The sequence below is a fragment of the Protopterus annectens genome, chromosome 7.part0, assembly GCF_019279795.1.
Source record: "Protopterus annectens isolate FY-2018-M chromosome 7.part0, PAN1.0, whole genome shotgun sequence".
NCBI classification, from domain to species: domain Eukaryota; kingdom Metazoa; phylum Chordata; order Ceratodontiformes; family Protopteridae; genus Protopterus; species Protopterus annectens.
This window is the reverse complement of record NC_056739.1, coordinates 390,880,847-390,907,431: the sequence shown is the minus strand read 5'-3', so window position 1 is coordinate 390,907,431 and position 26,585 is coordinate 390,880,847. Positions and strand designations below refer to the sequence as shown.

At 37.6% G+C, this 26,585-nt stretch overlaps 1 protein-coding gene across 1 annotated transcript in view; it reads right to left on the bottom strand.

Annotated features, from left to right (window-relative positions):
- The window catches only part of LOC122806482 (potassium voltage-gated channel subfamily D member 3-like), a 495,277-nt gene that overhangs the window by 149,014 nt on the left and 319,678 nt on the right, over positions 1–26,585 (bottom strand). Inside the window, exon 2 of the mRNA XM_044076958.1 lies at positions 13,657–13,758. Within this exon, the coding sequence (XP_043932893.1) occupies positions 13,657–13,758 (102 nt within the window). The remainder of the gene's footprint in view (positions 1–13,656; positions 13,759–26,585) is intronic.

Genomic DNA, 26,585 nt, shown 5'->3' with positions numbered 1-26,585 from the left:
TTAAAAATTCTACAAACTGTTGAACATCAACATTCTCTTTTCTAGCAATAAAAAATAAATCATCTGCAAACCTCTTATAAAAAACAATATTTCTGTAAAATGGGATAGTGGGCAATATTTCCAAATCCCACCAACCTAAAACCAGATTTGCATAGGTAGGTTTCTTTGGTATTGTTGGATTTGCACCTTTGCCTGGCTGCTGCTGTCTTTTTGGTTAATCATATCAACCAATTGGTTAATGATAGTTATAGAAGTATAGGCTGTATAAAAAATGTATAAAGTCTAGGAAATCAAAAATGATGAAGTCATTGTTTGTTAGTTACATTAAACCCAAACTTGAGTATGGAATAAGAATATGGAAACCCTATAGGAAAACAAGCATGCATAAACTGGAAAGAGTACAGCAGAAATATGCCAATGGCATCTATGGATGTAAACATTTAAATTATTATGAAAGACTAAAATGTCTGAACTTGTACAGTGTCTCTTATGGATATCTAAGAGGAGATCTTATTCAGGTATATAGACCATTTAGAGACAACTATCTCTGGGAATGTTTGGGGTTACCAAAAAGTACTAGAGAATCATCAGACAACCTATGTAGAAGATTCTATAGGAATGAGAAGTCTACTAATTGGGTCTCTGACAGAGTAGCTGATGCTTGGAACAGACTACCAAATTACATTAAAGGAAGTACTAGTTTAGATATTTTTAAGAACAGCATGGACATTTATTATGGGAACAAGTGTTTTGGTCCTTTTTGAGAGGATGAAACCTAGGTTAACGTGTTTATTTGTGTTTTCTAGTTGCTGCTAATAAACTGTCTGGTTTGACGTCTATTTTCCTTGACAGTATTGTGTGTTTAGGTATATTGGCAAGCTAGAAGGACATTAATGCCCTTGCTTGAATTCTTTGTATGTATGTATGTATGAATGAGAACTAAAATGTAACACATAAATTATTAGCTTGGGAAAAACTACAAAGGTTACTAGAAAAGTATTAATTATATTAAAATGTTTTGAATTTTGTTATGGAGTTTGTAAATATGTACATAGTTTCATGAGATTGTTAATTAATAATTGTGCAAATGATTATTGTTTTGTTTAAAGAAAAAAAAAAAGAAAACACCTCACCTACCCACTACAAACTGTCAACCGTTTATACTACCAATTGCATCAATAGAATTCTAAGCCACATGACATGGAATCTGGAAGAAACTGGACAGCTGCATAGCCTACACAAAACACAAATTGCACTTTACTACGCTTAATAAGCACAGTTCCACTGAAATAACTAAAGGAAAAAAAAAATTTAAAATCAGAAAGCCTGGTTTACATAACGACAGCATAATTACAGCAAAAAGAAATAGTAAAAACATATTTGCACATGATGTTTAAGCTTCCTCTAGAGTACGCTATTAGAACCTATTTTATCTCTTCTGAACAAGTAACAGTAATACTTGTATGTAGCATATGTTGTTTAAACAATCTTATGCAAATACTTTTTGATTTAATAGACTGTCTTGGACTTCTTCTCCTTTCGACTTTTCCCATTAGGGTTCGCCACAGCAGAACAACGGTCCACAGAACGATTGGCAGTGGAGTTTTACATGTCGAGTTGCCAGCCCAGCACCCAACCTTCCACAGAAGACACACACACACACACACACACACACACACACACACACACACACACACACACACACACACACACACACACACACACACACACACACACACTCACATCTAGGGCCAATTTAGAGTGTCCAATCCACCTGCAGCATATCTTTGGAATGTGGGAGGAAACTGGAGCACCCAGAGGAAGCACACAGGACTGCAGGGAGGACATGCAGACTCTGCACAGAAAACACCCCCACCTGAGAATCGAACCATCAATGCCTGCCATAATTTGCTGTCTGTGGTAAGATATTTTGTAAAGTCTTTCAGCGAATATCTTCTCTGGAGCCCAAGTGGAAGGTATCATACCCTGTCCTTCAGACAACTCGTATGACTGTTTGGTATGCTGGCTGGCTTTGTATTAGAAATGTACCTCACAGGATGTACAGTAGCAAGTCCTGCCCAAACTCCTCCCACCATCCAACAATCAGTGAAAGTAAAGTAATATTCATACAGATGGCGGGATGAATATTCTTTGTCTATTCATAGTTTGCCCTTTTTCTCAAGGTACTGTGATCTCAGAGTTGGTATATTTAATTTGCAGGGGGTGTAGGGGGTGGAGACACCCACATGGGGGTGCAGGGGGCTTGCTCCCTTGCAAAAACAAAGGAAAAAATAATTGCAGTATTTTCCATACCAGAACACACCCGTTTCATGTTTCAATCATTGAGGTTATGCCCATTTCTGCACAGACCGGCCTGTAGAGTATGCTTCTAATACAAAGCTTGCTGGCCTACCAATGTGGATCCATGCTTCCCACTGCAAGACTACCTGCCTAGTATCCATGGAAGCATCATTCCTGATGGTCCTGACCCCTTCCTCCAGCTGAGATGAAGGAAAATCTTTTTTTGCAAGTACCACACCAACAGGCATCAAAACTTAACATCAGCAATTGCTGGGTATGTGCATTTGTGCCCAAATACTACAGAGGTGGCATTCCTATGATTCCAGTTCCAGGACTTCAAATGGATTTTTAACAGAGGTTGTTTGGGAAAAAATAACTTGGCATAAAATTTCATCTTTTCCAAAAAGGTATATTTTCAATTAGCAGTATAGACTCTAGGAAACACATGCTATGTAAGACAAGGGACAGTTTATTTAGGCTACAGCACACATAATATGACCCAACATGAATGTTTAAATGAACTCTAGAATCATATAGCTGGGGGTGAGGTACAAGTATGCTAATCAATTCTTACATTTGTTAGGATAATATCTATACCTGGGTCCCCAGTAACTGGTCAGAGTGCTGCCATGTAGGCTATACAGCCCCATCCATCCAGCATTTCTGGTCTCCAACAACTGGCAGATTGAGAAACAAAATTTCAATATAACCAGCAGGTACAGACTTTCCTTTCCTTCACCTTTATTATGATATCTATATGACAATACACTGAATGATTTACTGCATGTATTGACTCAACTGGCTAATAAATATGTTCACCGTATCTGCATGGCTAACAGAGAAATAACTGAAATGAGGGCCATAGTGTTGCAAAATAGTTTAGAAGCAGCTATATCAAGGCCTAATGGAATGGTGGCAGGATCTTGGAAAACTGCTGTTGCTCTTATATTTCTGCTTCCCATGATGAACAAGTAAAATTAGATTAGAGGAGCTTGTTAAAAATCTAACCAGAACTGAAACAAAATGGACATTATTTGGCTGGTTAGGAAATGTGTTTGGAAATATAGGAATTAGTATTTTTCAGAGTATGTTATAATAATTGTAAATTTGTCTTATAGTTTTAGTATATTTTCCAACTAAAAATGTATTGAATGGTTTTAAGACAAAAGCAAAAGCAATGATAATGATTGCTCCAAAACAAAAGACACCGTGGAGCATATACGTGTTTGACAACTGTAATAACTCTGATAACCTGCTGCATTACGGTCAAAAGTGAATGGAAAAAAACATAATGAAAGTTAAGTTTTTATATTCTGTAATTCTGAATGCTTAGTGATGTATTTCAGCCTGAGAAGAACGATTACATTCTATTTCCGTTATTAAGCAGCTGGCATATATTTCTTCTCTGTCTTGGGCAAATTCTACAGCTATGTTACTGAATTATAGGAGGAAATGGTTGTAGGGACTACTTCTAGAAAGAAAACAAAGGATGTCAGAGAAGCCTGTACCACAGCTTATCCTAATTAAGTTTTCTCAAGCACGCAAGTTTACCGAGTATGACTATAAAATGATAGAGTTCAACATGTGACCGGATTAAGCTTTCCTTATTTTGTAAAAGAACAATGACATGCTCATGTACATCTGCTTTTCATGAGAACATCATGAGTAGTTGTAGGATTCTTATTTGTTAAAATTGAAACTATCATGTCAGCATCATACTATACTTAATGTCTTTTAAGGTATGAAAAGGGGTTGTTTTGTCTCTCTTTTACAGAGAAAAAGTTAACAGAACACAAGCTGTAACATATGCTTTAGCGTAGCTAACCTTAATTTTAGATTGGGTTATGCCTGTAGGTGCAGCTGTTTATTTGGGGGCAACTGTTCCTATCTGGAAGGATAATCTTCATTTGGTAAAAATGTACATAGTTATGTGCATTTGTTTTAAGTTAATAAGGGATGGGAAGTGTTCTGAAAATGTTTTTAATTTTTTTTGTTTGAGAGTTTTTGTAAAGCAAAAAGTATTTAGAAATGTGACAGGTTCAAAGAGAGATAAAAGACAACTGTATAAAAAGATCATCATGACAAATACTTCATGTAAGACAAAAGCTGGAAACACATTCAAAAACAGTCATGTGGAAGTGGGAATTGCTTATCATAATGTCTTGTCTACATAATATCTTGGAATGCTGGCTGCCTTACAGGTACAATAGCAATACTGTAGGTGACACATTTGGAAGGAAATGAACAAGTGAATTTGACAAATAAAGGATTTAAAGTGGGATATTTAGCTTGGACTACTGTTAAAATTTATCCCAATTCTGTTATTAAAAACTCATTAGTCTATTTTTTATACAGTGACGTCTTGTTAAATTTAAATAAAAAGTACATAGTATACATGGTAAAACAATTTACATCTGTTTTGTCTTCCCTATTCACTTTCATAGATTATTAGATTCACGATTGTTACTAGGCTAATGACCTGGGACATTTTTAAGCCTATTCAAGTTATCACAAAAGGGTAATGTCCTGTATCCAAATGAGGGCCAGACATTTCTAAGCTACTTCTGTCCATAATAGACATGGGTGCCAGGCCCGCTGTAAATTTCCTCTTCCCCATCCACTGGTCTAGGTTGTGCTTAAATTGGTTAATAGACAAACTCACCTTCACATGGATGTGAAGCCTGTTCCATAGGAGGGGCAGTCTCTAGGACACATATCTGTCTCTCCAGCATGCTGTGCTTAAGTCACAGACAAATTTCAGGTCCCTAGGCCTTGTTCATTGCCCAGTGATATTTTACCATTGCTGTACCACACATGCTAAATGTGCTCTGGTGTTTTCATAGGCACTTTATGTTTTCATTGCTGAAATTTGCCCACTGATATTTTACCATTGCTATATTATACATGGAGTATAATCTTGTAGTTGACATATTTAAGTAGCAGGGGGTGTGGGGGCACAGCCCCCCACATGGGTGGTGAAGGGGGGCTTGCCCCCCTGATTATACTTGAAGAAGTGTAATATGGTTTGTTTTTTATTTGTTTCTGTATGTAGTTGTGCTGGAATATAGTACATGCTGATTTCCTATGTATTTTCAGTGCTATGGAATGCAATGTTTTGAATTTTCAGTGTTTTGAATTTTCAAGATTTTGGTCTCAACGTTTTGAATTTCAATGTTATGGGCTTTCAATGTTCTAAAGTGAATCTGAAAATAACATATCTACACTGGAGCAAATTCTTTACTGGGCCTCCACAATCTTACCACAAGAAACTATCATAATGGGGGGGGTCCCAATATCGACTGGGCCTCCTGTAGCAGTATATCCCCATCTAGCCATATCAGCCTTCATGGATTCACACAAATCAATCAAACACCCTCAAGGTTAGATAAACACACAAAACAAGAATCCATTCTCGATTGGATACTCACCAATAGACCTGATCCCTCATTACAGGTAGGCTGTCTACAAGACAGCCTAAGTGACCATCTCATTACCTTCCTTCTCCGAAGGTAAACTCATCCAGAAAAGCATATTATATATCTAACTATTAGAAGTAAAAATAATTTCTGTCCCCAGACTCTCATATCTACTTTAAACTCCTGTGACTGGCAACCACTAAAACATCCCCCACTTGAAAAAGCCACAGAATATTTCAACTCTACTTTTTTAAACATCCTTGAATTAGCACCCACTAGGACCATTAGGACTAAATCAAACTATGTAGCATGGCTATCAAAAGATACTAAATCACTTCTAATACAGCAGGATAAATCATGGCACATCTGGCAAAAAGATAAATCCCAGAAAACAAAACAAATTACCAACAACTTAGAAACTTTACTTAGCCAAAAAAAAAAAAAAAACCTTGACAAAATAAACTTCTACCATAATGCAAAAATTAAACACCTAAACAACCCCAAAAACTTCTGGGCCACTGTCAAAAAAATCCTCCACCCTGGTAATACAACTACCCCACCCCTCACAACCCCTGACAATGTATGCCCTATTGAAACCCTATTCAACAAATACTTTACAGAGTCTATATTAGCTCTAATGAAAGACTCTTCCAATATTCCCCTTGACACTCTCAAACCTAATACTATCAACACCTTCTCCTTTCATCCAGTCCCAGTTAATGTTATAAAAAAGCACCTACTAAAACTTAAACCCACCACTCTTGCAGGTGATAAACTCCCTGCAGAATTCCTAAAAATTGCAGCAGATGCCATTGCATATCCTGTTTGTATACTAATAAATAGATCTATAACTGGACAACAAATCCCACCAATCTGGAAGATATCCCACATCATTCCTTTACATAAAGGGGGAAACTCAACAGACATTTCCAATTTTAGACCCATTGTCATCCTGTCCCCACTCTCTAAAATCCTCGAGATTTATTCATACCCAAATAATGTCTAATCTTCTCAACAATAACCTCTTTTCCAAGTTACAGCATGGCTTTCACCCCTACCACAGCACCTCCACCGCCCTTCTATCCTTCACTGACACTATTGAGCATTTTAGAAATAGTGGTCTTACAGTCTCTGCTACTTTCCTTGACCTGTCAAAGGCATTTGACATGGTGTCTCATCACAAACTTGTAAACGCCCTGACAGAATTCAACCTTAGTTGCTCCACTGTTAATTGGTTCAAGGCCTATCTTACAGGAAGGAAACAAGTAGTACTATGGCAAAACAATGTGTCTCCATTACTCCCTTTGAATGTGGGAGTCCCTCAGGGATCCATCCTTGGACCACTGTTATTTACTCTCTTCACTAACAAACTATATACTGCCACTGGACAAGGATCCCTTGTCCAATATGCAGATGATTCTACCTTAATATGTGCTGCACCCTCTCTTCAACAGTTACAGGTAATTATCCAAGAAGCTTTCTCCAGAGTTGAGCAATGGTTAACAGGATCACAACTCATCCTAAACCCAAACAAGACAAAACTTATGCTTTTCTTCCCAGGAAAGCCATCAGACTCCCTTCTCTATATCATCCACTAACCACACCATCATTTCCCCTGTACATCACACTAAACTATTAGGGCTCACTATCGACTGCTCACTTAGATTTGACCTACATATAGCCCACACCATCAAAAAAATTCATAAAAACTCAGTAGTCTTTATCGACACAAACAGTACTTAACAAATAGTACTAAGACTACTTTGGCAACTACCCATCTAATCTCCACTCTGCTGTATGCCTCACCCATTTTCACCAACCTAAAAAAGGGTGACCACATAAAATTGGAAAGCTGTTACAATAAAATAGCCAAATTTGCTAGCAACCTAAACTATAGAGAACACCATTGCTTAGCACTCAACCACTTAAACTGGCTCAGACTACTTAACTTACTTTCCTACAACCAACTCCTCAATCTACACACCCTATCCACCAACCAGAAAAAATCCCTGCCCTCCAGAATTTTGTTCACTCTTATAATACCACACACACATTATGCTCTAGTAACAAAGCTCTGCTAGCAGTTACCAAAGTAGACAACATAGCTGACCAGTCACTCTATTCATCTAGTACAGCTAAACTTTGGAATACCCTACCCCTGACTTAAGATCAACTACTGAAAAACACCATTTTAAGAAGGAATTTAATATGGTTTTGCTTAACAATAGACTCTGTAACTGTCCTATTCCCCCTTAGCATTTCACACTTTCACTCTTCTCACTACATTTTACTGCTTGCTCTGGTGCTACTCGGATACCTGCTCTGCAAATACATTACCATAAAAGTCCCACCATGGAGACATCATGTATAAAGTTTCTTTATACCTCACTGTGCTTTGATTTGATATGTTACAACCTCAATGTTCTATATGATTGCCTTATTCTGGAATATTTTTACTCACTGTGTATAATGGAAATGTGTACAATAGATAAGGTATACAATTGTTGTTCTGTGTGATTGCTGCTGCTTTATTCTGTTCTGTTGTGTTTTGCTGTTGTTTTCGCAAACTTTGATTATCTTACATGTGGAGCTTTTCTCCCTGGGCCTCCATTTAAAAAGGACATGTGTCCTGTCGGACTTTCCCAGTAAACAAATGTTAAACAAATAAATAAAATAAATAAATAAATAAATAATAAATAAATTGTATTGCTGGTATGAATATTCAGGAGATTCATAAGTGTGGTGTTTGCAGATACCTTATAAGGTATAGATCACTCTTCAGCAATCAATGGGAGACTGAGTAGATGGAAAGATCTTTAAGGTCCTCTGTGTAAGGCAGGTTTGTTATACCTTATATTATTTTTGTAAGGAATCTCTAAGGTCGCTCTAGTTGCTGCATATGTATGGTCAGATACATATTAAATGGAGCACTGTACTCTATGACTGGTCTGATAAGGGCAGAGTACACTGGGATAATGACCTCTTTGGACCTAGATTCCATGCCCTAACTTATAGGCTGAGCAATAAAAAAGGATTCCCTCACTCCTGTGGCTACGTAGCAGTCGAAGGTAAGGCTACTGTCTACATGCATACTCAGATCCCTTACCACTGGGTCAACACTAGGAGTGTATTATCAACATGGTAATTACCTGGGATGGTTGGCTTTCCAAAGGGTACAATTATGCATTTCTTTAGCATTGAGTTTGAGACCATTGCTTTAGCACCCTTTGTCAGTCAGCGATAGGCTTTCATGAAGAATACTAGTGTCTGCAGGGGAGTCAAAGATAACTCCCAGCTTGCAATCATCTACAAACTTAGTCATCCATAAACCTTTAGAGTTTGCTTCCACTTCAGAGAAATAGTTGCCAAAACGAAGCAGTCCCAGTACCGAGACCTGGGGGACTCTGCTACTGACTGGCCTCTTGGTGAAAGTAGCCTCACCTATTTTAACCTGCTGGGTCCTATCAGTGAAACGGTTGGCTATCCAGTGGGTGATAAAAGGGTTTATACCTAATTTATTGAGCTTGTCTATAATGCCTGAGTGGGGTATTGCATCAAAAGCCTTGGCCAGGTGGAGGTAAACTGTGTGCACAGTTTTGCCCTCTTCCACTCTTTTGGTTACCCTCTGAAAAAAAACAACCAGATTTAATAGGCATGACCTTCCTTTAACAAAGCCAAACCATAATGGGTCCAGTGTTTGCAGATTATCTATGTTGTCATTTATCATGATCATGGTAATTCTTTATACATATGAGGCTGATCAGACTTATGGGTCTTGTTACCCGAATTGGTGGTTGGACCTCCTTTGTGCAGGGGAATAACTGAAGCCATCTTCCATTCCTTGGTCACAAAACCTGACTGTAGGCTCCAGATGAAAAGCGGTTCAAGTGGACCTGAGAGGTTATGTGTCATGCTATTTAGTAAGGATCCCAGGATGTTATCTGGGCCCACTAATGCTGTGTTTTTGGCCTTGGAAAGTGCATTGAAGACCTGTTCCCTAGTAATAGCCGGGAGGATTGTGGTATGCAGTATTACCTTTGAACTATCAGTGAGGTGGCGGGAGGAATTTGAGCAAAACCTGCAAGCCAAAAAGTTGGCAATGGCCTCCAGTTCAATGTGGGTGATGTCATTTACAGTAAGTTCTGTGCATTATTGCATATTTCTCTTGAGGTTACGGACATAGCTGTAGAAAGCTTTGTGGTTGTCCTTTGCCTGATAAGCTATTTTATTCCTCAAAGTTAGCCTTTGAAGTATAAATAAACTCATTAACTCTCTTAGCTGTCTGTTTAGATTGGTCAGGAGGTTTTTAGTATGTTGGGCTTTGTTTCTCCTCCTCCTCCTATGCTTGGAAAGATTTTTGTTGCTTTTGTTGTATAATCTATAGATATTGTGATTCCACCAGGGTGGCTTGTCTTTTGGGTTTGTGTTATTCTTAATACAAGTGGACACAGCTCTATACAGCTACACTTAGACTGCTTGCACTGCTCTTTTGACCATTTTTTCCATGGTTTCATGCATGAGTCAGAACTCCATGGTCAAGGTGACACTTTAAATGAGTTAGAGCTGATTTAACAGAGGTACATATAGTTCACGTGTGCCACTTGAAGTTTAGACAGCTCTTAATCAATTAGAACAGTCAGAGCAGGTATTGGTGATGTTCAAGGAATCCCAGCTACTTAACCAATCCAATAAAATCACAACTTGTTCCTACCAAGTCTGTCCTCCTTTTAAATTACCATTTTGGCACCTCCTCCTTCTTCATTTTACTATCCATTTACAGTACATCAAGCCACTATTTTATTCCTTTAGGTGGACAAGCTGAAAAAATAAATAAAGTTAATCATTACTACTGTGCAGAAAATAACAGTATCTCTGTTTTTTAAGGTCAGTAGCCTTGACTAAATACAGTTTCCATATAAGAAGATACAAATTATTCTTGCATGAGGTTACTTTCTTGTAGTGGAAATAATTCTCATTTCAGATTTAGGTCTCTTATCTTTCTTATCACTGATGAAACTTCTTTCCTTTGCTGAATGCTTCTTTTAAATAATGGAAAAACAGCCAGAGGCAATCACTCCTGTTTCAAAATGTGGGGCCATTGTTTATCTTATCTTCCCCGTGTTCGGCATCTTTGTACTGGTATTGTTTAAATTCAGCTAAAACAGCACAGCTGTACTTGACTTGTGCACAGCTTATACATTACATATGTCATTACAGTAACAAGTCTTTAGTGAAGACTGTCACAGCTGAATAGTTCATAGAAATGGGGCTGTACACTACATATCACCCCCCTGGCCAATTACACATTTGATGTTGTGGCAAAGGTTATTTTAAAAACATGTATACTACCATAGAACTTTCACAGGATTTTAATATGTCATAGAAAAAGGATTTTGCTAGTGGAGAGGAGTTTGTAGGCATCACTTTGTCAACTGGGGGCAATAAGGAGGCACATACACACTTCTGAGACTCAGCATTTATAAAGGACACCTTGTAAAGGATGGAGTCCTCTACCATCTCGAGAATGCCAAGTCCCTAAGGCAGCAGTGATGTTGTATATTAGGAAGTGGTAGTGATTGTGATACACTTATCAAAAGCTAAAGATTTTACCACAAATCAGACACCATTACTCCAGAACTAGATATGCTGTAATGTCTCAAAGTCATTCAGGACAGATCACTGACACTACGACACCAGGGGTTGCTCAGTTTCTTCTGAATGAGAATGCACAGAGCAGTATACACACTATAAATGATGCAGAGCAGACCTGACCAAGGTAAGTGAGAAGGACTTCAGAATGTGCACAATAATGTCTGAATCACTACCACTGAAATGCTGCATATTTAATATTGAGTTTCCCAGATGACAACATTCTGATACTAATCCCCTGTACGACCCTGCACAATTTACATAGATCAACTATGTTGATAATGGATGATACTTTCTCAACGTGTGCCTGATGTCTGCAAACAATTATATGCAATTCATACATGGGTAGGAAAAACATGAAGCACTTGCACTGGACCTCTACTGTGTGTGTTTATGTCTGCAAATGTTAGGAAGGCTTCATGAGACTTCAGCAAGCTCCATGAAGTGACTGGCAGATGTGACATAGACTTGAACCCTGCACATCAAACTGTGTTTTCCATTTTCTGCTCCCAAAGGATGCTGATTTGGTCTTACATGTAAAGTGTGGCAGCAGATCCACAAACAGGGCTCTTTAAGGCTTCATGGCTAATTTTCTGACTTTCAAGTGCACTGCCTTATCCACATGCTGTAAACAATAACTTTCAGGGAGCTCTGTGCTGAGGTGTTCAGTACAACTGAAAGGGATCCTTCAGTGGTTCAATGCATAATGTACTTTGCAAAAAGACTCAGATTCTCTGCGGCCCAGTTTCTGGAAGTTCCATATTAGAAGTGTAAGATATGATTATGTCGACCCTGGCACTTTAAAAGATAAAACATAATGCAAACAAAAAAAAATGAGTTTTGAAAATTATTGTTACATTTTTGGTGTCTTTTGCAGGGAGACTACATCTCCTTGTATCCCCAATTTAGAGGGGGCATCCCTTCACACTCATTACTTATATAGACTAACCCCAAGACTGCTATACCTCAGATCAAAGGGTTACTTAGAGAGAGCACAAACTCCAAATTGCAGTTTCACTACTACAAGGATTGCAATTACAGTCCTCAAAATAATAACGTGTTCAATGTTCCCTGAAATGTTCTGGAGTATTTCTGTCCTTGTTGAACTAAAGCTGAAACTACATAAAATAAAACTGAAGAATGGCACCAGCACCTTAACTGTATACTGTGATGATGCCACTATATTTGCATGAGATCATTCCATCTTTTCTAACTGGAGTAGCACCTTAACTGTGTACTGTGATGATGCCACTATATTTGCATGAGATCATTCCATCTTTTCTAACTGGAGTAGCACCTTAACTGTGTACTGTGATGATGCCACTACATTTGCATGAGATCATTCCATCTTTTCTAACTGGAGTAGCACCTTAACTGTGTACTGTGGTGATGCCACTACATTTGCATGAGATCATTCCATCTTTTCTAACTGGAGTAGGACAGAGAAACAACTCAAAGAAACAATAACGGCCAAAGTGCAGCCTCAGACTAATACACAGAAACAAGAGTACGACTGAACTGACAGATTGTGTTGATATGTACTCAGGAATATCATGATAGTGAACCATGGTCATGTGTTAGACACAGTGATGACCAACAAGCAAAAGTACTGGTTGCTTAAGTTTGTCCACATGATTGCTCATAGTACTGCCATGTGAATGGTATCAGCATGTTGCTGATTTCTACTTAGCTACACAAACACACACATGCACACACACGCACACACGCGCACACGCGCACACACACACACACACACACACACACACACACACACACACACACACACACACACACACACACACACACACACACACACACACACACACACGTATATACCAGAAACGTAGCTCTGTATTATAATTTTTCCTTGCACTATTTTCCAGTGCATGCAGTTATTAACTGGTGTTAAAAAAAACTGTGTGTGGGTTCCATGCCGAAACAATACTGTGGTACTGTTCGGAGTTTTATACATCAATGCTTGTAAAGCTAACTAGTTCAGGATGTCAGGCAAGAGTAAAATGTGCTAGTGGGCAGTGGGCATGTGTGGTTGGTCAATTAGGTGGGAAGATGGGCTTTGACCAATCAGCATAGTCCTGTAGTTAAGCATTGCTAAATTTCGTCTTTTCTGGTTTATGTTTTTTTGCTTCAGCACTGGAAAGTAAAATATTATACAACCCATAAACAAAGTACTGCAGAGTCTGTGGTACTTACATTTATCACTGCATATTGCATACAATATATGTACAAACTTATTAACCAGTTGACAACAGGATAAACAAGGAAAACATACCATTAACTCCAGTGCATCATTTAGAATGCCATTCCGTTTGCAGTGAAGATAAGCATGTGAAGTCCTTGATTTAGCCACTCTTATTCGAGCAAGTCTGGCTTTCTGTTAAGAAAACATCATTGTTATGTCTTTGTATACTGAAAGTTTATCAGAAATAATACATAATAAAATTCTTTGTGCAGGAATTATGTTGGTTATACACAGCAGTTTCTCACATTACAGTGTATCAATACTTGGTGACTATGAATGTAGTATACAGAATTAATTAAGTGCTGATAAACGTGGATGGATTACAGAGAGAAATTCAAAACAGCAAGGTTAATTAGATTGATTATGGTCATATTCATTGTAAACACCTGCTGTACAATATGGATTGTGAAACTGCAAAAAATAAATATTTAGTTGCAAAGTATCCGGTTCGGAATTCAAATATTGCTCAATTCTTTATTTTAATAATCTTTTCATTGCCCTTTTATAAAATACATAAATCCTACTATAACCATGTTCAGAGCTGGTTACAGAAAGAGACTGATAGCAATATTCCCTTCTTTTTCACATATAATCATGCTTGATTTGCAGTCTCTGCTAATGATAACCACAGATTTTTGTAGACCTGCATAATTATTTTGTCTATTCAGGTACCTGTAGTATCAGTCAAATATAAGAAAATGGCTTCTCAGTTCCATTAAGTTATAGTGGACAGACACAGATAAAGTAACATGCCTCTTGCTTTGAAACTTTTTGCAAACTGTATCCAAAAGGATATATATAGAGGCAGTCAGATCTGTGATCAAAAGAGTTAAAAGTCACAGGAAGAAATCAACAAACACTAGGGCAATGTCAAACTACACATTAGTCATTTTATGAATGCAAAACAGATTGTCTACTGCATAATTAAACACACTTCTGTGAGTCAGTCAACTAGCAAAATGCTGTTGGTTTCTGTGATAAGAGATGACTTTAACTTGCTTGCAGACAGAAATGTGATGGGAAAGAGTTGCACTAGACAGCAAAATGTGGTAACACCAAAGGGTTCTATCTGACATCCTGGGTTGAAACTAGAATGTCTGCTTTGCATACTTTTCCTGTCATTTTCACAAAGAAGCCTTTTACAACAGGGTACTGAAATGCCTGAGGAGTATTTAAGGACAGTCATAAAAATAAGTAATAGCCTTGTTATTGTTCTTTGCTTCATATTTTATGGAAGTGCCTGATTGATGGTGCAGGGCAGGTTGTTTGCCTGTACCATTGGTTACTCGGATTTAACTTGCAGCCTGAGCATGTTGGGAGATTGACGGGACTGAGTGGTCAACTGTAGCTCTCCTTGCACAGAGGGAAGGGATGGTGTAACTCTGACTGCGTCCATCTCAGATTCACCTACTAGCAGTGATCACAGGCTAGTCCTGTGTATAGGTTTTCTAACCTACACGCGGTGTGACTTGTCCTAAATAAGAGAGCACACACAAAAGGTCATGTGTTCATAGGTTCATAGGTTCATAGGTTTATCCCATCCACAGGTCTAGATTTCTCTTGAACAGCGGTGCTCTGCCTCACATGGACCGGGATTTTATTCCACAGCATAGGGAGTCTCTGAGTGATAAATAGTGGTTTTGGTGGATTTGGATTTTTGAGGTGGAGCATGTCCAGGACATGGCCTTGTATGTCAGGCACATGTCACCTCACTGAATAGAGCTGGAGTTTCTTCAATCTGGCAGCATATGACAGATTTTGGAGTCCCTTTATCCTTTTGGTGAGGAACTTTTGGGGTCTCTCCAATTGCTGCAGATGTCGGGTGAGATACATCCCGAATGGGGCATTGTACTCGATCATTGGTCTGATAAGTGAAGAGTACAGGGAACAATGACCTCACTAGATCTGGATGTGAATCCCTTCATGATCAGGTGGGCAATGTAGAAGGTCTTTCTAACCACTTTAGCAATGTGAGTGTCAAAAGAAAGGCCACTGTCAACCTGGGTCCCCAGGTCCCTGATAACCTCTTCTGTGCTTAGTGGATTGCCACCTATATGGTAGCTTGGGGTTACCTTGTTTTTCCCGAAGGGTATGACTATACATTTTTTGGCTTAACTTCAGGCCATGGCTCTGGCACCAGCTATCTGTTTCCATGAGTCCCTTCTGAAGGATATCAGTGTCCGATGCACTTTCCACTATGGCCCAGTTTGCAGTCATCTGCAAACTTTGTCAGCCAAAGTCCTCCCATGTTGGCCTGTACTTCTGAGAAGTAGATGCCAAACAATACTTGGAGTCTGACACTCTAACCCTGTGGGTTCTGTCCTTGTTTGCAACCCATCTTGTGACATATGGGTTTACATTTAAGCTGGTAAGTTTTTCTACAATACCAGGTCAAGGTAGGCTGTATGGACTGCCTTTCCTCATCAATGGCCTTGGTGACTATTTCAAGAAGTAAGGCATGATCTTCCCTTGACAAAGCCAAACTGGGTCGGGTCCAATGTCTGCAAGTCCCCTATATCTTTGTTTATGAGCTCCATTATGATCCTCTCCATAGCTTTGCAGACTAGACTTGTTAATTACCAGGGTCCGGACCACAGTTGCCGATCCTGTGGTAAGGCTGAGATTAAACAGCTGCCTTATGTGCGGGTTTAATTCCTCATTTAGCTCGAGTGCACACAGCCGGGAACACCATCCGGTCCCATTGATGCTGTGTTTTTAGCTTTAGAGAGCAGCTTTCACTCATTTGAGATGTCCGGGAGGCTACACTCGGCTGGGATAGTTATCTCTCCTTTAGGGTGAAGTTTGCACTGAACCTGTCTGCCAGTATGTTGGCAATGTCTGTGGGTTCAGTGATTTTTGTATCATTTTGGACTAATTCTGAGCATATCTGTGAGTTTCCACCCAGGTTCCTAACATAGCTGAAAAAGGCCTTATGATTGTCCTTTGAATCCATGGCAATTTTTCTCTCAAAATTGGCCTTAGTTGATTTTATGAGTGCTTTTTACTAATAATGATCAGGGTGACTTTTTATGGATTTTGTTCTATCATGTAATAGCTTTCTCCTCTTATTGTAAAGTTTGTTAATGGCTGGGGTCCACCAGACTGGAGGTTTGCCCTTTGTGGAAAGAGTCTTGGTTTTATTTGGGATTGCCTGATCCATGCAGTCCTGGAGGTGTTCATAGAAGGCATTTATAAGGGCTTCCGCAGCTTGGGTTGTGGTTTCCTCTGACTCAGGGGCCTTGAAGGATACCACACCAGTCTTGAGTAGTGTGAAGTTTGCTTTAGAGAAGTTCTTCACTATGGTCTGCTTTGTTTGGGGTGATGTGGATTTCCAGTGAGATTAGTTTATGATCAGATCTCACCAATGAGGGATATACTTCGGTGTGGAGCATTTTGTCCCCATGTTTGTGACAATGAGATCTAGTATATTTTCTCCTCTCGAACAGTGACTAGCTGTTCCATGGCATTTGAATTTATGAACTCCAGGAACCGTTGGGCTAGAAAGTTAGGGCTTGAGTAATGTTCCCAGTCTATATTCGGGTAGTTGAAGTCACCCAATATGATGGTGTTTGGAGATACATTTATACCCTCCAGTGTCTTCAGGAAGGCTGTGTGGGGTTCCTGAGTTTGAGAGGGTGGCCTGTAGCATGCTACAATTTGTAGAGCAGTTTTGCCTATTGTTAGTTGCACCTGGATGGTTTGCTTCATACCAACCTGGAGGTGTGAGTATCCTTTATGAATATGGATACACCCTCCTTTTGTGGAGTGGTCCGGGTTTTGGGGGCATGATATGAGGTAAAACCTAATAGTGCCGGGGTGCTCTCAGGAGCCTTGAACCAGGTTTCAGTTACAGCACAGACATCGATGTTCTCCATACTGAGAAGGGCCTCGAGTGCATGCATTTTGAGATTTAGACTTCTGTGTGCACATAGTTTCTCTGTGCTGGCATATTTTATGTTGGCTCCATGGGAGACAAATGGTACTTAAAAACATTGAGCCCTCACATGCAGCATGCAGAAGCACAGCTAATTGTCAGCTATCACCTCAAGGGTAACTGTAAGATTACTGCTGCAAGGCTAATCCTCCAAGTTTATCCCCACCAAAAGAAAGTGGGGTGCCGCATGAGAAGAAACAGTTTACTGGGTGGATAGGTACAAAGGAGTTGACAGCAGAAGAGACCTGTGACAAAAAAGAGCTTGGAGTTTATATGAAATGACCCTGCCTAGGCATATAGTCTTTGTACGACTGTGTTGCTGTGTGATGTGGTAGGCCTTTGTAGCAGTGTGATGTTAGATATGCTTTCATGAAATTCACTACATGCACAGAGAAGATCTTTGTCTTCCTGTAACTCCTTATTTGACCACTACATTGGTATAAAACACCAGCAGATGACTTTCTAGAGGTGCTTTTATGCCATGGATTAGAAGCAATGAATCTTTGATAACATTAACATCTTGTAGTAGAACCAGATGTGTAAAATGAGGTACAATATATTTATCACCTAAGTCTGTTTATTTGGAATCAGAACTTTAAAAACAACACTCAATACCAGGTGCCTTCTTCTATATCTGGAGTCATGCAATACACTATTTCCTTTTTTTCAGAAAGATGATTCCCATTTTTAACAACGTATTTCCTAAACTTATTATTATATACACATTTAAAAAAAAAAATAAAGTAGTATATATTTTTCTTCTTCGTTAGAGTTTGGCTGCACACACACACACACACACACACACACACACACACACACACACACACACACACACACACACACACACACACACACACACACACACACACAGCTCACAGCCAGGGTGCAAACTGCATAAAGCCACATTATTCTGACTCAGAGATCTGGCAAAGTCATCCTGGCTCATGTTCTGTGTTTCTCTAAAAGAAAAAAGTGTTGTTGCACAGCAGTGATGCGGATGACCAGGAATATATTAATATTCTTTGGTATATGATGTATACCTTGCTTGCTATATGACATTACTACTTCAGCATTCAAGGCTACACTCCCTAATGAGAGCCTTGACTGCATCCTCATTGTGTCAGAAAACACCTGTCTGAGGCCTACACATGAAAGAATATGTCAAGATGTGAAAGGTACATGCCATAATGATACATCAGTAACAGCAAGTGCACCCTCTGCAACAGTAGAATAAAATAAAGGTTGGCAGGCATAAGGATTGCTTGGCAAGTAAAACTTCCCAGGCTGCCAAGCACCCTCCCCAATACCGCAATGCAATATGGTGCCAAGCCTCTCCAGGCCTTCAGTAGGACACGAAGGCATCTGCAAATGTAAAGAAAAGTGACACAATGCCAGCTATGCCAAAGGTTGGAGAAGGAGGGTAGGTGGCATGGAAGATGAACTTTTTCTTCCAGATCTAGTGTTATGGTAGGCAGGTAATTTTCTTATTTGGTAAGAGGATGTCCATCCTAACGGTAAGACAGAATCCCAAGTAAATCCACTTTTGTGGTTTGCATTATGGGACATGGCCCTTAATATAATAGCCCTGTGGGAAAACCGGGATGTAGGCATCACATCCAGCTTATAGTGTCTTGCAGAGGTATTTAGAGTAGACCAAGTGGCTGCTGTACTGATATCATCCAGAGATGTTTTCCAAACAAAATAAACTGTACATGTAGCAACTGATTTAGCTGAAAGGACCTTTTGTACTGTAGGAACAAGCTTACTTTACTTTATCTATTATGGTAAGTAGGAAAATCGTGGGAATTTTCTGCTCAAGGTTTCTTTTGGAGGAGAAGGAGACAAACAACGAGATATCTTTTTGAACAGCCTTTGTCTTTTCAATGTAAAATCTTAACTGATAATGCATGTCCATTCAACAAAGAAAATACTGTCCCTAGTTAATATTCTGAGATATTTTCTTTCATTGAATTTGAGGGTTAGATTTGTATATTTTAACAAAGAAATTCTTATATACTTTCGGGTGAAATGGTAGCTTTATCTGATTAAGGCTACTTTTTTGATTTTGGTGCTAATTGTTGTAATTTGGTGTTTTGTTTAATAAGTCTATAAGTTCCTAAGTATTAGGTAATTAGTCTGCACACCATTACAAGACTATTCCAAAATCCATATTAAAAGGTTTCTTCTAGACTCAAGAAGGGATAGACAAGCAGACCAAAGGAGAATTTGAGCCCTATCCAATAATCTAAGTTTACCTTGAAGGTGACAAAGGTGCACATTTTCTTGACATGTTGTAAACCTTTGTTTCGTAGATGGGGACTATGTTGAGATATGAATCTATTGTGCCAATGTGTTTTATTTATGTCTTGATGAAGGGTTAGTTATTTTAACCAGGCATCTGGGGAACAATTTGTTATGGGAAGGAATAGGAGGTCAAGGGGGTTTGATGTATCCCTGTTTGAAAAGTAAGACACAGATCTCCACACAAGAGTCTGTAAAAGACTGAGAAGAGACAGAGGGATAGCCTGCCCAGATAACTGAGTGTCTTAAGACCATTTTTTTTGCTTAGGAGTCTGTGAGGTATCACAAGTTGAATAATATATTTAGACAAATAAATGCCAAAAGTTACATTAGATTCAATAATGGGTCTGATAAGAGATGATTAAAGGGGAATTATAACTTCTTTGGATCTAGGGATGTCTTTGGAATTTAGATGAGCCAGATAAAAGGTTTTCTGGATTACTGTGGAACTATGATGGTCAAAGGATAAGGCATTATCAACAAAAGTGCTTAGATCCATTATAACTGTGTACCTGACTGGAGGGGGAGTGCCATCTATATAATACAATGTAGAAATGTTCTGTTTTATCAGTATAAAGTACATTAAATTTTTTCCATGTTTGATTTCTGAAAATTATTCTTGCACCATTTATTAGCATAATGTATAGTAATCTACAAACTTAGGTAGCTATGGGCCAGAAGTATTACTATTGGCCTGAGGGTCGAAGAAGTATATAGCAAATAAAAGAGGGTCTCTGTAATAGACCACTGGTGGTATCTTTGTTTTGCTTTCAAATGTGACACCTGCAACTCTAACCATATGGTATCTGATAGACAACTGGTTAGCTATCTGCCATATGACATATGGATTCGTATTCATATTTATTTCTAGCAATGATACATAATAATGGACAACAGTCACAAAGGCCTTAGCCAGGTCCATCTAGACTGAATGTACAGTGTAACCACAATCCACTGTTTCAGTAATTTTTTTCAAAGAAACTAATGAGCTTAAAGTGGCAGGACCTGCATTTTACAATGCCAAATTAATGACACTCAAGGATTAAGAGATTTTAATGTCCAGATTTATGTGGCCTGAAATAAGAGACACTACATTCCACAGCTTTATATATTAAGCTAGTGAGACTAATGGGGTTTGTTGTTACCAGGGTCCGTGGTTGGGCCACACTTGTGTAAAGGCATTACAATGCTTGTTTTCCAGGCTTCAGGAATTTAACCAGTGGAGAGGCTTGAACTGTAGGAATCTGTGGAGTAGTTGTAACTGTGGGTACAATAACATTTGCACTAAATTTGTTAGCTAAGATATTAGCTATATCTCATGGGTTGGAGTGGGCAGTATTATTGTGGACGAGTACTGAACATTGCTGCTCATTAATTTTTAACTTCCTGACATAAAGAGATATTTGTAATTATTATTGGTTTCAGTGGCTATTTTAAGTTCATGCTCAACTTTCAGCCTTCTAATGGTTTTCTTAAGCTCTTTAATAATTTGTGTATGCGTACTATTAATGTAGACAGAGTAAGACCTCTTATAAGCATTACATACTTTATTTCTCTTGTTATATAATTTATTTATGATAGTATTCCATCATAGAGGTTTGTTTTTAAAATTTACATTATATTTACATTATATATGCACTATAGGAACTATCTTATCAATACAACTATTTAAGCAAGAGTATAAGCCAGAGGCAAAGGCAACAGCTTTAGCGATGGAATCCATTAGAGGAGGATGTCCCTAAACTCAGAGATATTTGGAGGGAAAGCTATACCAGTCTAAAGGGAAGGATCACTGATTGTATGGTTTGATTTATCAAGGGAAGATGACACAAATGGAGGTGTGGAAGACGTGCTCATATTTGTGAGGATAAGATCAAGGGCATTTTGTTCCCTGGTAGTTGGTTGACTGTTTGTACAAGGAAGTTAGCATATGTAATATCAAAGAAACACTGGACATGATGACCATGACAGTGTAGGTCAGCCATTTTATTGAAAGATAGTCTAAGTCCCTTGATAGAAAGGTTTGGGATTTAATAGGGATTTCAGCTAAGGTGTTAAGATCGCTGTTGTGGTCAGAATGGGGATATACAGGGTGCTCTTTAACTAGCTATAAAGTGGTAATTAATCTTGTTTAGTATGACTAGGAAAACTAGGAGTTCATATTTGATATTCTTTGGAAACAGTTGTAAGGTGACGATATCCTTGCCAAATAAAGAGACTCTGCCACAATTGCCATTTGGCTTGAAGACATGATAGACACTAATCTCAGGAATATAAGGGATGCTTTTATTTCTTTGAAACAGTATTACTGTAAATGCACATCATGAAGGTATTCACATTGCAGGAGGGCCTGAAGTTTGAGCATTTTTTATTATTAAGACTCCTGGCATTAAGTACAGCCACTGTAATGTGCTCCAAATTCAACTTTACTTGACTGGAATGTCCAGCAGACAGACACTTTCTAAAAAGTGCAGCAAGAGCTTTAGCTGGAATATAAATGCCACGGTAACAGAGATGCATATCATCCCTGGCAAAACAGGAAGGCTTGCCAACTATCGCATCTGAACTTTCCCGAAATAGTTAAAAGATCTCCTGTAGAATGACACCAGTAAATTATTAAAACTATTTATCTTGTACTTGAATCTCAGTGTCATTCTAGGTGATGACAAAATACCAGTCAAGACCATTGTCTTATCTGTCTTAGACACAAGGAGAGTGAACTTAATCATATCCTTCTGCATGTCCCTCGGGGTCGATTATATAATGTTATTCACCCCTACATGGACTCTGCCCAGGTTGTAATCATATTAGCCAGGAAAGAGGGATCTAAAAGTCCTTGTTGCACCCTGGATCCCAGCTCTACAAAGATAGCTAACTCTCAACATATTCTTAACCATCTTGTTGAGGTTGGCATTTGTATGCCTAACAATAGGTTCACCTACTACTACAACATTGCCATGGGTAGCTGCAGTCTCAGTGGGCTTTAAAGGCTTGGATCCTGTACCTTTTGACTCTCAGATGTATGTAAGCTGGCTATGGGCATGGAGGATGAAGGTGGATGTGTTGCTATGTGAACTAATGCCTGAGGTTTATTTGTCTTTAATCTTGGGAGGCTTAGGCAGTGCTCTGTTAGCATCCTCAGCAGAAGTCGGTGTAATGGAGGTGGTTCATGCTGCAGGTGTGAATATGCTTACTGAAAGTGCTCTGAGGTGAAAAGATAGCCACTGACTTCAATGAATGCTTACACCTTTTACATATTAAGTCATTCTGATTTGGCCATAAAGGGTTTTCAGTAAGCATGGGACAGCTGCTGCACTGGCTCAAAATACTTAGCATGGTGGCTACAGAAGGGACAAGAACTGGCTGAGATTCCATAATGACTAGTGTATATAAAGGGTATTAGAACACAAGATAGCTCTAGTGCACAAAAAGGGTATTAAAGCACAAGATAGCTTAATAACCATCTCTTGATATAAGACAGAAGGGTTTAATGGATTTGACTTGAGAACCAATAACTTTGGATGTGGCTAAAGGATACAAGAATATGAGATGTGACTCTAGTGCAAAAGAAAAAAATGTAAACATGGGAGCAGTGTGTAGGAGCCATTAAGCTAATCAGAAGCAAATTTAAATTGGACAATCATTCCCAAGAGATTCAAGTGCAGTAACTGAGAGCAACAGCTTCAATTCCCAATACAGCTAAAATCAGTACAACAACAATGCAACAAAATCAAAGGTTAAAAACTGAGATCAAATGCAATCAGTAGCTGACATAATAGGCTAATTTGAGAATTTTTCAAACTAGTAACTACAATGAGCAACAGATAATTTGACCCAATGGCTCCATAAGAAGAAATTCTACAGTAATAGCTACAGATACTCTGTATAAGTTCTAAGTGCAGAACTTGTTTTTTTTTCCTCCAAATTTTTTATTGATTTTCCAATAACAATCATTTAAACAACAAATTATAATAAAACTATATACAAATTTTACAAAGGCCTCAAGCACTGTATAAAATGTTATAAATGTAAAGAAGGGTACAATATTCATTCATTCATACTTTCAATGTGACTAATTTGGTGGAGACAAATATAAATTCAATGACTGAATAAGGGATAAAACTTTTGTCCAGGGATTGTTAGTCCATTTTTCTGGGATATATTCTTGCTTCTTTAACTTTTATTTCCATCAACGCTACTTCAACCAGGAGGATCTTGAAATCTTGTAAGGTTGGAATGGAGGATGACTTCCATCTTCTTGTAATACATTTTTTGGCTACTGCTAGAATTGTCCAAAGAAGATACTCATTTTTGTAATTCAATACAATAGATTCATTTACATTAAGAAAAATTAATGATTTTGATACTATAAAGGAATCAGTAAAGATGGCTTGGAGAACATTTTCAACATCATTCCAAAATTTCTTAATGCAAGAAAAATCATAAACGATATGAGACCAATCGGCCTTTAATTTTAAAGAACACCTCCAACACATCTCCTGCTCCAAGGAGCTAAATTTAGCAGTCTTACTAGGTGTGTAAAAACCTCGATGCAAAAATTTCCGTGAGAAAATCTTCCATATTTGTAAGTTAGAGGTTAGTTTAAGAGAATGTAAAATTTTTGATTTATTCACAGAAGTTAGGGACAATGTGCAGATAAAATCCCAAAACCTCTGATTAGGAGTAGTCTTATAAGTAATAATAATTTTATAAGTTTTTGAAATTAAATTTTTCCGATGGAATTCACCATGAAGTATTTGATTCATAAGAATTATGCATTTAGGTGGAGATCTAAAGGAAGAACTCTGTATTGTTCTGTATAAATCTTGAGTAAATGGAAGCAGACTATTTAGAACTAGCCAGTCTGATGATGGCAGATCATATTCTTTGATCAGAATTTGTGTATCTATGGTAACTAAATCTTTTGTACAATGTAGCCAGCATGTACATTTTTTCCTTTCCCAATAGCTGAGTGTATCTAAACTAATATTATCAAAAAAGTTTTTTGTAGCTTTAAAGGGGGATAGAAGCTGGGTCCATATTTTAATGTCAATATTGTTATTACAAAGCTTCTAAAGGACTTATAAATACAATTTAAGTAATCTAGATTAGTGAATTTAATAGTATTATGCTGTATATTAATACAAAGTACATACCAAAGCTTGTTACTTAATTCACTTAATTGTAATGTTTTTATTAGTTTATTTTAATTTAGGATGATACTTGTATGTAGCATTTTCCAAGCCAAACAGTATTTGGGATCTATACAATTTAATATTGTTTTTAGGTTAGAGGCTTTGATATAGGATTCTAAATCTGGGAAATTTATTCCTGCAAGCTCCCATGGTCTGATATGATTGGTTAGAGCTATTCTATTTTTTTGGGGTACCATAGAAATTTTAATAGAGTTTTGTTTATTTCTTTTAAACATTTTTTACTGGGTAATACAGAAATAGAAAGAGCTATGTAATTTATTTTTGGCAATAAGATAATTTTAATTAGTTGTAATCTATCTTCAAATTTTAGATGCAATTTATTCCATTTCTCTATGAGAGTTTTTAGTGAGTTTATAATGTTTTATAGTTTATGTTTAAAGTTAGGTCTATATTTTCACATAGGTCAATCCCTAGATACTTCAAAGAAGAAACCTGTTTCCCAATTATTTCATTATTGGTTGAATTAGTATTATCATTAGAATTTTTTTTATTCAAGAGCATATGATTAGATTTAGAACTACTAATTTTAAGGCCAGAAATATAGTAACATTTTTTGACTAGCATATCTAATTCTTGTAAGGATTCTTTGGAATTTATTAAAGTAAGCAAGATATCATCTGCAAATAACATTATCTTGAAATTAAATTGATTATTTATATTTAGGCCTATAATTTTAGCATCTGACTGAATTGCCAAAGAAAGAGATTCTATTGCTAAAGTGAATAAAATCAGATACATTGGGCATCCCTGTTTGGTACCTTTAGTAATTTTAATTGACTCTGATACAAATGGACCTAATTTTACATAAGCTAAATTATTATAATAAATATTTTTTATAAAAGTAATGAATTCAGTGGGGAATTTCTATAATTCTAGAATTTTAAAAAGCTAATTCCAGTCTAATGAATCAAAGGCCTTCTCAATATCAAGAGTGATTATAAGAGCCTCTTGTTTGTCTCTATTTAGAATATCTATAGTAGTTATAATTCTTTGAATATTATCTTGGGTATGTCTGTTAGAATAGAATAGAATATAATAGAACAGAATAGAACAGAATTCTTCTTGGATACAAATTTAACCAGCAAAGTAAATTTAGTAATACTTTGGGATTCATTGAAGCCTACTTATATGACAAAATTATTGTATGGGTTAATAATAAAATGAAAGAATGGGAGTCGGAATTATCTAATATACAAAAACAAATTGTATTAATTAATAAAGATAATATTAGAACCATTCCACATAAGAAAAAAGAAATTGAATTCTTAAACAAAAAAATATAATGACATTTTAACTCAAAACCAACTTGGCCCTAGAAAAATTAAGATTCAATTCTTTCTCTGTATCTCCAAAATACATGCATAATTTAACACTGAGAGTAAAAAGAAACTCTATTCAAAATAATATTGTGAGTATACTCCACGAAGGGAGAAATAATAAAAAAACGTTTCTGATATTGGTGATATTTTGGATGCTTTTAAGTATCACTTCTCGGAACAGTACATTCA